At 40.7% G+C, this 14,405-nt stretch overlaps 1 protein-coding gene across 1 annotated transcript; it reads left to right on the plus strand.

Annotated features, from left to right (window-relative positions):
* The first annotated feature begins 1,133 nt into the window (after positions 1 to 1,133).
* On the plus strand, positions 1,134 to 8,506 carry elovl7a (ELOVL fatty acid elongase 7a). The gene is made up of 8 exons (XM_080432829.1): positions 1,134 to 1,253; positions 4,833 to 4,931; positions 5,053 to 5,243; positions 6,033 to 6,113; positions 6,294 to 6,350; positions 6,619 to 6,724; positions 7,001 to 7,137; positions 7,798 to 8,506. The coding sequence occupies exons 1-8, from the start codon at positions 1,175 to 1,177 to the stop codon at positions 8,044 to 8,046; spliced, it is 999 nt and encodes a 332-aa protein (XP_080288955.1). The 5' UTR covers positions 1,134 to 1,174; the 3' UTR covers positions 8,047 to 8,506.
* The last annotated feature ends 5,899 nt before the right edge of the window (positions 8,507 to 14,405 follow it).

The raw sequence follows: 14,405 nt of genomic DNA on the forward strand, positions 1-14,405 counted from the left end.
GAAATGGTCATGTCTGATTTTTATAAATTATTATGATGTAATGAATGATAATGTAACGATTGTCATTCCAATGATTGTACTTTATAAGTACTTTGTCAAAGAGGGCCTGTTTTGTTTTTCAGTGGTGGGACTGGGGACAAAAAAATCTATGTATATATCATTAAGAAAAAGCATTTTAATTGTCTAGTGTTTATACTGTTTCAGCTCATTGAAACAACCACAAAGCTCACTGTTTTTTTTTGTCAGTAGGCCTATCTATCTGATACATTAAATGTGTTCTTTTCATTATGCTTCCATTATTTATTTTACTTTCTTTACAGGTTTTCCGCTATTTAACATTAATCCCCAATAATACGATACGTTCTTATCTGTCCTTATATTTAGGCTATCTATGGTTGTGATCATAGACATAAAATATAGCCTATTCATGGATGTGATTGCTTTGTCTTCAGTGAACTGCCTTATCCCATTAAAGCATCTGTCATTTTAGATTTTTGGGTTGGCTATTCAAAAATAGTAGATATACAATCTCACAGCGTGTCACTTAGTGCCACGTTGCGAGTTTGTATATCTGCTATCTTTGAACATTTTAGAAAAATGTTGAATTACGAAAAAGTAAGTGAAACGGCCTGCAGCCTGCTCTGGTATCAGAAACCTCCCAGGATCCATTACTAATTTCTTCCCTATGCATGTGAAATAGACTTTCTGTTTCAACACCCAAAAGTGAGGTATACATTTCCTCGACACACCAGTTGAACAAAAAACGTCCAACAGGCTTGTCTAGTTCCTTTATCATCACTGTGTAGCCAGAAAGAGACTGTCCAATGAGGGGACGAGAAAGAAACCTGGAGTCAAGCCCAGTGTTGCCATGTCCGCTTATTGTAAGCTACTTTGGGCTTGTTTTTCTGGTAAGTTGCTTGTAAATAATATTGGTAGTTTGCGGGTTGGGTTTTTTTTTGGCTTGTTTCTAAAGTGTAGTTGATTTTTTTTTTAAATGGCTAATGTAGAAAGGCTCGCTTCTTTTGGGTTGTTTTCATAGACCTGGCTGCTTATTTCTCTCACAACATCTGGCAACACTGGTCAAGCCCCGCCCTCCTGTTGATCACATAAGGACCCACTTGGAACTGATGCTTTTGAAGCACCTCTGTCTGTGTTCACTTCACCTCATTGTTCCATGGCACTGACAGGTACGGCCGGCTGGTCTGGACAAATAGGCGGATACCAGGATTCTCGTCCTTTGGACAGTACTGAAGGTTTGTTACCTTTATTTAACCCTTAAGATCTGAGGCCGATTCTTCAATTAATGCCTTCTAAATTAGTTTTTTTAAATATGTTTATTTTTTTTAATCAAAAATAGCTGATGTACATCATGCTCGCAGCGCGTCACTTGTACATCTGCCATGTTTTTTAATAGCCAACTGAAAAACCTAAAGTAACACAGATGCCCTCCCAGTTTTAATGGGTGTCTATTTGTAATTCTGCTTAATGAAATGACAACTGTCGGCTAAATATAGGGTTAAATCGGGGTGGGGTGGTTGTTTAAAAATCCTTCAAAATCCATTTTGGTTAAACATTCTTTTAAATGTAACTTACGGCCAGACATGAAATGTGTGCCCTCCAGCAGTTGCTCACAGAATTGTACTGTTATTCTAACAGTTTTGTGGCAACAACAGCCAACCTGCACTGTGGAAAGTTTTTTTTGTTGTTGTTGGTATGTTTAATGTACTTTGATGGCTGGACATGAAAACGGCCAAATATAGGCTTTATTGTCTTTAGCTTCATTTGCTTGACAACCCCACACTGTTGAATAGGTTTCATAGTGATTAGTGTTAGACAGGGGAGCATAATCTACATCGTGCAGAAAGCGAATGTTATAACAACACTTCTCAATAGTGTTAATACTGTTCATCCCAGGCCTGTTTCACACGTCAATTATTGTGTTTAAAGCACCGCACGTGTGTACTACTAATTAGTAATAGGATATGCTACTACTACTGTCCTGTATCTTAAAATCTCAGCCCGCAGGCATGGCGACTTCAAACCTGTATTGCCAGATTTTGTGAGAGAAATGAGCAACCAGGTCCAGGTCTAAGGAAAACAAGACCCAAAGGAAGCGACTACATGAGCACTTACATTGGCTATTTGAACATGGCCGATCTACAAGCTCGTTGTGAGCTTGTAGATTAGATTTAAAAAAATTAAAAAATAGTACACAAATTGGGTACAGGAAGGCCAGGGCTCCCTGACACAAAACAGCTGGGGGGGGGGGACAAATACATATTCATTTGGGGGTCTATGACATGAAAATATTTGAGAACCACTGGTTTAGACATTAGTAAACAAGCCCAAATAAGCAACTACACTTAACAAAGAAGCCCAAAAACGCAACCTGCAACTACCAAATATTTACAACTTTACAGAAAAAGAAGCCCAAAGTCGCTTATAATAAGCGGATATGGAAACACTGCTTCAAAAACCAGTATTTCTGAATTACAGCAATAGTTTGTTTGAATGAGTCCAATCTGGGAACCCATCGCCAACTGAAAATGAAAAACAGCGCCCTCCAATGCAGTGCAGAAGCTGTTCTTGAGAGATTAGAATGAGTCAAGCTTTGTCATTCCACGTTGCTTCAGAGACCTGACACACCTTGTTTGGGCAGGTTTCCTTGTTTGGGGTAACCCAAACAAGGAAACCTGCCATGTCAGGTCTTTGTTTCCGTGCAGGTTTATGGTCAGGGAGATGTGTCTATATGTTTCCATAATTAAAAGCTAAAGTAGTATTATATTAAAACTACTTTAAAGAGGAATACCACTCGGAATCTTGTGTACTGTTCACTGTATATGAAAACCAGACTGGCTCAAAGCCAAACAGAACTGACTACAAATCTAGTTGTAGTTCTTGTTTATCTTACAAGGATTAGAACAGACGTGTTTTTGTGTTATGAATGTTTTGTTCATGAGTTATTAATCCCGGAAGAGTGAATCTCTGTCCAACTTTACTCAACTATGTAGTAGCCTATTGCCAAGACCACCTCCACTGACACTGAATGAATGGGGTCAGATTAAGGATCAAATGATATTATACATTTTAATATAAAGCACATTGGTTGTATTTTTACATAAAATGTTGACTACGTTTTGTTCAGCCTTCATTGTCTAAAGCTCCAGATTTGTGTTCTTACTGGATTGTGTGTTGATTCACAGGCTTTTGGGGAGGTTAAAGGGATAGTTCACCCCCAAAATGACTTTTTCTATTGATTAGTCACCCCATGGAGACTTGAATTCATGGATAACATTTTTTTGTCGCTTTCCTAAGCCAATAATTTGATGACCAGCCGCGGTTCCGGCAGGAGACACAAAGAGTCTCCTTTGTGTCTCCTGCCGGTCCACTGGTCATCAAATTGTTAGCTTTAAGAATGTGACAAAAACTAAATATACATGAATTCAAGTCTCCATGGGGTGACTAATCGATAGAAAATAAGTTATATTTTGGGTGAACTACTCCTTTAATATTAACCACACACATAACCCAATTTAATCTTTAATGTGGCACTCCACGTTGATTTACAAGATCCATATAGCATGCTGACTTGTGTATGTATGTAGTTGCATCAATATCTCTTAAAATAAATGTAAAATGTGTTATATTTGAGAGAACATGTACAGTATGTGTTACTTGTTGACATAAGTTTAAGTGAAGGTTAACGAGCCTAACCTGCCTTATTGACATAACCTGCCTTGTTGACCTATTTTAAGTGAAGGTTAACGAGCGTATCTGATTTATTAAAAGTCTTTACATAAAAAGTCTACCACTGGCACTGACTGTTCGTTCTGCTGTAACTCTACTGCACTGCTGGTGTTACTGTTTACTGCTAACTTCTAGGAACTGAATTGAAGTGCTGTGATCCTGACATATCTGTGAAAACAATTGGTCCATTTGGAGTGAACAGAGTTGTTGTTGTCTCTTTACAGTCACACCATTCTGTGGGCTACTCTTTTAAAAATGAGTTTTCATTGAATCATAGCCGTGTAATTGGATACCTGTATGTCTGGCTTGAAATGTACTTTCACTGCTCTTGGTAAAACTGTACAATTTCCCTCTTAAGAGGACAAATTCATTGCCAGACTTATTTCTGGCTGCGTTTGTCCACTGCCAGCAATTATCGTTTTTTTTTTACTTTCAACTAGTCACAGAAAATGTATATTCATTATCATCGCTTGTCCGACTGTTTGTAAACACACACGGTATCCGTGTGCGTCGCACAGAGAAAAATATTCCAACCGCGACGGCCCCCTTCCCTTCTAACGGCATGTGAATATAGTACATTTCTCGCCAAAAATGCATGTTTTTCTTACCTTTTCAACTGGTCACAGAAAATGTAATAAGTCATCCCTGGCAGTGTGAGCGTTTGGACGATGTCTCGTTATAAGTCCTTGGCAGTCAATGAGTTATGTCATGTTGCCACAGAATCTTCACTTTATTTTTATCGGACACATGCATGTGTGTGTGCCAGTGAACATGTGCCACATACTGAATAAATTATGCTTATCTATTCACTCGGCTGAGTGGAGTGCAATTTTATTGTTCTCCCCATACATGTTTACCATGTTGTTTTTCAGATCAAAGTAGAGAGTTATTAATCACTTGAACCCTAGCTTCCATGTTCTGGGGAGAATATTGGCCAAAAATGGCATATCAACATGTTGCGAATCGTTGTGAACATGTAGATAGTATAGAGGGTTTTCGCTTTGACTGGGTCCACTTCAATGTTTGAGATCATCCAAATGTCAGTGACCTCATGCCTCAACTAACCTCTAATCTTCCACTTTTAGGTTCGCAGTACGGATCTGGTGTAAAGATGAATTTCAGTACAATAAAGTCATCAGTTGCACACTTTGCACAGCTGTATGATGATTTCTTCAAACATTCTGGTGAGACTTTGTCCGTTTTCTTATTTTGCTTACTTATAGATGTGGGGGGGTTGGGAGAACTTGCACCATAACTGCATATGACTTGAACATGTTAAAAAAACACAAACTGATTCTATTTCAGACTCCAGGACAGTGGACTGGTTCCTCATTTCCTCGCCTATACCCCAGACTATCGCCATCTTGGCATACATCATCTTTGTCACATCACTTGGGCCCAGATTAATGGAGAATCGCAAAGGATTTGACCTCAAGAGAGTTCTTATAGTCTACAACTTTGGTGTGGTGGCCCTCTCCCTCTATATGATCTATGAGGTGAGTTGATGTTGCCCTGTCCTTCATCAGCTTTAAATTGATATCTAAAGGACTTCGTCAATGCTTTATTGTAAACCTTTGGGTCTCAACTACATGCTATATAATGTTGCCTTTCATATACCCCAGCCACAATGGAGCATTGTCAATTTACGTTTAAGGGTACAACCATGATAACACTTTAGTCTGTCTTTTCTTGTGAAATACTATTTTTGGTGAGCAACGCCATTGTACGACGGAGTATAAATGAAGCATTACTATTCATGCGCTTTCCTGATGCCATATTCCTTTTATGAAAAGTAGGCAGACTGGAGAATCTCACTGTGTTCTCCAACTTGGTGTAATACTTAATCGAAGCTAAAAAAGAAACGACTATCAATTGCAGTAACTAGGAAGGCAGGTGTGAGTGATATTCTCAGGGTATTATGTCTGCAAGCCTTTTGGGTGTCTTTTTGACGTTTGTTTAAACCTGAAAGGCAGGTGTGACTTCCTGTAAATTCTTAGACAATACCGCCTTTATCAAGTGGATACTGATATGTACCTCCTTTGTTCTCATTATTCACCCCCAGTAAAATATATATTTTTTCCTACAACATAACCGTACCCTGTTATAATGGTCATAGCATGAACAATTCTGTTCTTTGAAATAAAAGTGTGTGTACACGCACACACACACACACGCTCTGTAAGGTCTAACGGTACCTCCCAGATTTGCACTCTATCTATTTGGTACATTCCCACCCCCTGATGCCAGTTGCTGATGACAGTTTTGTGCACCTTGTTCCTCTGTAGTTTGTGATGTCAGGCTGGGGTACTGGATACTCCTTCCAATGTGACATAGTGGACTACTCAAATTCACCACAGGGCATGAGGGTAAGTTATCTTGGTTCAATCTTCATTAGACTTGGTAGGCAATTGTCTTATTCCTCCATGTTGGGATACTCCCGTCTTCCATGACAGTAGACGTGGCAAAAGTATCAGTACAATGGGTTTCCAGGACCCTTGGTTTACATTTTTGCAATGAATATTGACACTTTTTTTTCCTGTCTCTAGATGGCGGCAACGTGTTGGCTTTACTACTTCTCAAAGTTCATTGAGATGTTGGATACAGTAAGTGGCATAGTATTTGTAAACGCAATGAGTTTCCTTTACACTGTGCTGCAATAGTGGTGCCTTACGTTACCAGCTTTTTGTGTTTTTTTTTTTAATTAAGACATATTCCCCCATAGTCTGTTCCACTTATCACTTTCCACTCCCCGTCCCACATCCCAATCCCCCTCCCCCTAAATAAGACACAATGGAAAACTAACCACTGCACAATACATGACAGCCATTTTACTCTTATAAGTTTTAACTTTTGGATGTGTATGTTCGCCAGATCTTCTTTGTGGTGAGGAAGAAAAACAGCCAGTTGACATTCCTCCATGTATTTCATCACTCGATCATGCCTTTCACCTGGTGGTTTGGAGTTCGCTTTTCTGCAGGTACTGTGCACTGTTTTCTCTTTGAATTCTGTTATATTTTTATTTGTATTTAATTTGAATTGATGAACTTTTTCAAATTTTATAGAATTGATGTTGGAGAACCGCAAAAATTGCAGAAAATGAAATGTCATGTCTCGTTCAAATTACTTAATTAATGGGTGTTCATTTGTCTGCCTAAGTTAAATATTCTCAAATAGAAACTTTAGTCAAGATCAAGATGTTTCCTTTATGGTATTCTTCGTTGCATGTCCTGATTGCCATCACCTTGTATTGTAGGTGGTATGGGAACATTCCATGCCCTGCTGAACTGCGTTGTCCATGTCATCATGTATACATACTATGGCCTGACTGCCATGGGTCCCAGTTACCGAAAGTATGTCTGGTGGAAGAAATACCTCACCACTGTCCAGCTGGTACGTACAATTGGTTTGTTGGCTGGTCTGACATGACATTAGTTCACAGATACAGCTTTGACGCCTAGTGCACAACTCTAAAGTAAATTGGGTGTATCTGAGGTTATGAGTGACGGCTGTCAACTTGTGACTGCTGTCATAGTGACGAAACGGACTATGGAAAGTATTAGTTTAAACTAGTAGATTTAGATGGGAAAGGAAACCATATTGGGGCATCTACAGTAGGTGGCCAGTGACTTTGAACAGTTTAACTTTCAAAACCGTCATGCATGCGTCATGCATGTCACACAAACGGAACACAATGCGTTTGGTTGATATAACAATGCTCCCGAGCAGTGTTGTATGCCTGAGTTTGAGAGGATGTCTGCCAAAATCCACGGAAGTAAAGCTTGATGAATCAGACCGTGAAAGTGGAAAGTTGCAGGAATGTACAAAATGTGTGCGGACCGAGCTTCGTGAATGAGGCTCAAAGTCTGTGAGGGTGTCACACTTTAGTCTTAGAAAACGAGTATTTTCAAAGTCATTACAAACTGTTTTAGTCTATGGTAGATGTGAGAACACTGATGCTACCCTCCAACAACACGTGGCCTGTGGTTATTTTTAAATGTGCTGCCTTTAATTGACCTTGATCAATCATTGCCGCCTTCTGTTCCTTCCCAGATCCAGTTTGTGTTGGTGACCGCTCACATCTCCCAGTACTTCTTTATGCGAGACTGCCCCTACGAGTTTCCTATCTTCTGCTACATCATCTGTAGCTACGGCCTAATTTTCCTGTTCCTCTTCCTCAACTTCTGGTATCATGCCTACACCAAAGGCAAGAGGCTTCCCAAGAGCCTACAGAATCAGACCTGGGAACACCATTCCAATGGAATTATGAATGGCAATGCCAACCATGAGAAAGATGAGTGATTCAGAACTCCACCTTTTGGGGGGTGGGGGTGGACCTAATAAGCAGACCACTGTGGGAGTCGACTAGTTTTGCTTCAATTCCTCTGGACTGTACTTTTGTTTACACTCCGAATTGTATTTGCAAAGGCAATCTAAATTATGACCAAAGCTGTATTAAGATGTCTATCAAACCTATTTTCTTAACTATTTTAACTATTTTCTTTTTGCTTGTTTTGCCACTAAAAGTAAAGTCTAATTTAGTTCTCACAAAGGATGCATATTCTTAATAGTCTTCTGTAGTTTCTCTCTAGAAGTTGTAGTCTGAAATCGCATGCCAGCATTCTGCAAAAAGCATCCAATTGCTGTTGAAACTGAACAACCCAATCATAATGTTTTGGCAAGACAGTTTTTTGAGGAATTGTCATTTTGATTTGCACTGAAATGTTTCAGACCAATGTGTAGGCTTAGTGCAACATATTGACTTTATTTTCTATGGACTACTTGCTTTTAATTGTTTCTGTCACCTTATTTTTACATTGGGAGTTTTAAAAGAAAGTTATAATTGCTATTTGCTATACATTTCCTATTTGTTAAATATTTTGTATATATGGAAACTTTTGTACTGTAAGTTGTTACTCCTATAGATGCCGACGGCATGGCTTGAATTCCCAGCTGCTGAGTGGCATGCTCATCAAAACCGTTCTGTTTTATGGCATAGCCTTAATTTGATATAACTGCATTTTCCATATGACGTTGATGGTGACAGATGACACTGAAGGATGTGTGATGCAACACTGTAGTTCTTTCAGGACCCAGAGCAGATCTTCACACTAATGCAGCTACCATAGTTCTTTTTTTTCACTGACATAACATTAGTTAATATTGAAATTACTGCACACACCATGAAAGTTTATTGTGCTCCACAGTCGACCTGCATTTGCATTCTTCTTAATGTTTCTACTTAAGAAAAGTTGCGTAGCAAACCAAGCTGGATTTAGACAATGGGTTTGCATCCATTCATGGATTGAGTTAACATGGCAGTTAACCAATTCCTTGCTACAGTTTAAAGTGAGCTTGATTACTCTATTCTTATGGTGATGTGGGGCACAGGATTTGGCTAGATGTGAGTGCAGCGGACACAAATGTAAAAAGAAAAAAAGGTCTCTTTTGTGAAAATAATGTGGCTCTGTGAATGTTATCCATGTTTTGATCAGAGCCCCTCTTCAGTTGACACTACTGATGTAGATTTGACTGTCCCAAGACATGAATTCTGTATGAATGACTTGATGTGCATATGAGTATTTTATGTATATTTATATTGAAATAAATAATAATATCAAAGATGCTCAATTATTTTAGGAAGATCCGCCATCCAACTCCTGGTATCTTCTCTTGTGCGTCTACCATCTCTCTCTACCTGTTTCGTGTTTCTTCCTAAATTACCTCATAAAGGAATAAAAGTGACACCTAAATTAAACTAGAAAAAGTGCTCCTCTGAGCGCAGGTCTCCACCAGGTCAGGTAGATTATTGTGGGCCAGCAATGTTCGGAATGCATCGGCTTCCTGGTGCCACTACAACAGGCATGTGTGAACTTTCACGGAAATCGGTTCATGATTTGAGGCATTTTGTTCAAAGCGAACCACTCCTGCAAACTTTAGATGCATATCTTAGCCAATCAGGATAATGGAATATGAAAATCCGTCTTGATCACATGACCATAGTATTAGAGATGATCTGTACCGATTTGCGTGATGTTTAGACAATCTGTAAGGGTGATATAAAAAAATGGGGTTTGCTAGTCAGACTCCTGGTGGTGCTCTAAAAGGCCGATGCAGGGCAGAGGTTTTTCCTTGGCCTCTACGGAGTGAGTGCAAAGTTTCAGCTGATCTGTGCAGTTATGTTAGGTAAAAACGCAAATCGTGCTGTTATAGCACCACCATGAGGCTCATTTGACTGACGGACGGACAGGGGGCAAAACATAGTCTCGGCCACGCCTTCGGCCTGGCGGAGAATAATGTTGCGTGGTGCAGTTCAAGAAGAAGGGAAAACTATAGGAATAAGAACTGCATGAGCACGGGGAAATTATAGATAAAAGCCTTCCCCTTTTCTGAGGGGTGTTTTTTTTGGATATGAATGGTGCTATATTGAAATATCTTATCTTTACGTTTTAGTTTCCCTCAGGTGTTAGACCTTAGCCCCATGTTAATTGTTGTTTGTCCCACAAAAGGCGCTATTAAGCCAAAATGTAAGAAAGCCCCTAGTACTGTATATGCATGCTTTGTTGTTGGCAAATTTATGTTCTAGCTACGCCCAAGTGTTTCATTAAGTTTGATTTGTAGCCTACTCGATCCATTATATTAAAAACTAGAAAAAGTGCTCCTCGGAGCACAGGTCTCCGCCAGGTCAGGTAGGTTATTGTGGGCCAACAATGTTCGGAATTCGCCAATCAGGATGGAATATGAAAAATCGGACAGAACCATCTTGATCACTTGACTATAGATAAAATGGGTACCGATTTGCATGATGATTGGACAACATTTGTAGGAGTAATACAAAAAAGAAAAGTGTTGAAAAAATCGGCCTCCTGGTGGCGCTATAATAGGGCAATGTTAAAGGGTGGCATTTATTCTTCAACATAGTGCGAATGTGCGTGCAAAGTGTCACCTCAATCGGACGCTGCGTTCATGATTTGTGGCATTTTGTTCAAAACAGGCCACTTCTGCAAACTTTAGATGTCAATGTTAGCCAATCAGGATGAAATATGAAAAATCAAACAGTTCCTTCTTGATCACATGACTATAGAGATCATGTGTACCAATTTGTGTGAGATTTGGATAAAATCTGAAGGCTTAATATCCAAAAATGTGTTTTACATAAGTGGGCCTCCTGGTGGTGCTATAAAAGGCAAATGTGAAAAATGCAATTTCCTTGGCCTCTAGGGAGTGTGCGTGCAAAGTTTCATGCAGATCGGTGCAGTTATAGTTAAAAACACAAATCAGCCTTTTATAGCGCCACCATGAGGCTGATTTGAAATATGTCAAGTGCCATTTGTTCCTCGGCGTAGTGGGAATGTGTTTGTGAAATTTCACGGAAATCGCAAGCTGCGTTCATGATTTGAGGCATTTTGTTCAAAACGGACCAATCCTGCAAATTTTGGAAGCCAACCTTAGCCAATGAGGATGGAATATGGGAAATCGGACAGATCCGTGTTGATCACATGACTATAGAGATACTGTGTACCGATTTGCATGACGTTTGGTTAAAAACTGTAGGAGTAATGGGACAAAATGGGTTTTGCACAAATCGGCCTCCTGGTGGCGCTATGACAGGCCCATGTGAAAAATGTGGGGCAGAGGTTCTGAATTGGCATCCAGGGAGTGGGTGTGCACAGTTTGGCAGCGACCGGGCCAACGGTGCCTGAGATTAGCTGGTAACACACAGACAGGACACACGGACGGACGGACACACGGACACACGGACGGACGGACGGACAGGGGCGAAAACATACTCTCTCGCCATGCCTTTCGGCCTGGCGGAGACAATAATTCAATGCACATTCAACAGTTACCAAGGGTAACCCTTGCTCGTAAGTCAGCTGTGTCATCCTGAATAAATATGAATTGTTTATAACACTGCACCACTAAAATATGTTGCAGTTTTCAGTTCATCAGCTCCCTTAGGCCAGAGGACCATAATCCAAACTACAAGGATGATTACATTTTCTCATAGTTCAAAGACCACATAATATACAGCAGATCTTTTCTCCCATCAAGCTGTTCTCTACCAATTCAACAGAATAAAATATTCATTCATTCATATTCATCAGGATCATGACCATCTTCATCCTTGTATTGATGAAAACATCCAGTCCTGTTCTATATTGATGCTTCACTTATCTCTCACACATGTGTGCAGGCATAGAAGTAGAGAACACGTTGACCTGCTAATCAGATGTCAAGATGTTCCCCTATCCCTTTGCAGTGAATGACACTCAACTCAGAGTTGGCAAATGTCTGCCACAGGAACCAGTTACACAGTAATATGAGAGATTGTCATACAGCGCTAATCGTGCTGATGGCAATGCAAGATATCACTGAGGCTTCTACAATATACTAACCAGCGTTCAGAGGCATGGATGCATCCATTGCTACTATGAGCTCCCAACAACTTCTGCACAAACAACACCAAGCCTTCTCAACAATATGTTTTAAGTTTATATTTACTGATTCCCTGTATAGTATACTGTAATCTGTAACAAATTAATTTACATATTTACCTAATATATTGCTATATTGTAACAGTATATTAGAGGAAAGGTTGGGTCAAAGAAGAGTGCAGGCCTTGTAGGAACCCTTTCTCCATGACATCTACTGTAGCCTACCATTCCCATAAGCTTCACTGTCACTGATCCTCCTATCACAACTCAACTGACGTTCACAGTAACATGCGTAGGCTACTCATGATATGGCCCTTGGCATTAGAGTGCCAAGTTCAAACTGTCATTTCAATCAAGTTTCTAGCTCCATAGCCAATTTCATCTTAAGTGACATTCATCAGAGATGACGAGAGAAACATATTAGCTGCAAGCTCACTAAAAGCTGTCCAGAAGAAGTCACTGTATAAACTCTGAGCTAGGTAGCCTACTGTTCTTAAGCCTACTTTCAAGTTTTGAGTTCAAGTTGAACTGCTGCTGTGGACACCATGGTGTGGTGATTACAAAACATTGCACCAACATCACTTGCTCAATTCTCACCATCAACCGCAGCGTCTACCCCCTTAACAGACGACGTCACGACTCACACTGATAAGAACCAGTATGCGCGCAATGAGACTCATTATGTCAGGTCTCGCTAGGACGCGCCTCACTAGCCAACACACAAGAGGGGGTTGGGGTGTGCTGAACACCAGCGCACCCCGAAACAAGGTTGGGAATTGATTGCGTGAAACAATCACCTGTGCGTCCAGACGGTCCAGTCTCAATGTCAGTAAACAAATAATTGGTCTAGTTTAGGCCTAAACTAGAGATTTCTTGAAATGTAGAAATTGTAGTTTGTGTGCATTTTGCGGCCTTATAGGTAGTATGTACACAGTCCAGTTCACAACCTTAAGCCGTATGTATAGTTTAAGTTTTGACAGATTTAATCCTGTTGGTGTGGTGTGTGACAACCCGGGGTCTATTCCACGAAACCTGGATTAGGGATAAACCGGGTTTAATCGGCTATCCTGGTTTAAATTATCCAGGAATCGGTTTCACGAAAGTTGAGTTAGCTCGGCAGATTAACTTAGCCAGTAAACCTGGATATGTTTATCCATGATCCTGTTTCACAAAAGAAAATTGAAGCAATCCTGCCTTAGTTACCATGGCAATTTAGCTGTGAAGTTAGCCTGGTCCGGACCAGGCTAACAGCCAAGCTTTATTAATCCAGTGCCTTGTTCTTCAAGTTTTGTGAAATAGCTGTTAGTCCAATGACTCCAATCATAAACCAATGAGTTTTTCCACACTTATTCAATTCTTATGCGAAAATCGAAGATCTACAAGCCCGAAATGTTTTTGTCTTATGGCGGCCGGGGGTCCCCGGCCCCCCGTGGACCCCCGCCCCTGTGGACCCCCGCCCCCGTGGACCCCCGCCCCCGTGGACCCCCGGACCCCCGGACCCCCGTGTACCCCCGGCCCCCTGTGTACCTCCGGACCCCCGTGGACCCCCGGACCCCCGTATACCCCGGACCTCTGTTGGGGGTCAACGGGGGTCCGGGAGTACACGGGGGGCCGGGTACTCCCGGACCCCCGTTGACCCCCGGCCCCCCGTTGACCCCCGTGGACCGGGGACCCCCGGCCGCCAAAAGGCAAGCTTTTCACTTGTAGATCTTCGATTTTAGAAATTAGAAATTAGAAAATTATTCTAAGTGTGTAATTATAATTCCAACATTCACTTAAACTCCTTATGTTTAAGCCTAACTGAATTATATATTTATGGATTTGTATATAAATTAATTGCATATTTTTGGACAACTTGTGCATTTAATTTGTCTTCAATACTTTGCCACGCTTTCTCCCTGGATCTATATTTATTGCGGCTGTGTTTCCTCTCTTGCTTATTATACATTTTACTTCCTTGTATGATTTCATGAGCTGCTGCAGTGCTGCTGTTCAGCCACAGAGAAGAACGCCGCTCTGGTTTTGGGCTCCATGATTGGTCAAGTTCAAGGATTCTGCTATCGACTTTCATGGTCTTTTATAGGAATATGTGAACTCACATTCAGCCTGGTTTAACGATCCTGGCTCGACAAACCTCTCCTTCTCAGCCCGGCTTGGTGTTCGTGGAACTGAATAAACCAGGCTGAACAGCGCAGGCTTGTCAAACCTGGATTTGCCTTTCAA

The sequence above is a fragment of the Gymnoscopelus braueri genome (assembly GCF_963280865.1).
Source record: "Gymnoscopelus braueri genome assembly, chromosome: 7".
Taxonomy (NCBI): Eukaryota; Metazoa; Chordata; class Actinopteri; order Myctophiformes; family Myctophidae; genus Gymnoscopelus; species Gymnoscopelus braueri.

What these genes read in the sequence shown, in the direction of transcription:
- elovl7a (XM_080432829.1), top strand. Translation starts at nt 1,175, where the DNA reads ATGGCACTGACAGGTACGGCCGGCTGGTCTGGACAAATAGGCGGATAC. An exon ending in TGGAGTTCGCTTTTCTGCAG is followed by an intron (nt 6,725 to 7,000) that starts GTACTGTGCACT and finishes CTTGTATTGTAG; the next exon opens with GTGGTATGGGAACATTCCAT. An exon ending in ACCTCACCACTGTCCAGCTG is followed by an intron (nt 7,138 to 7,797) that starts GTACGTACAATT and finishes GTTCCTTCCCAG; the next exon opens with ATCCAGTTTGTGTTGGTGAC.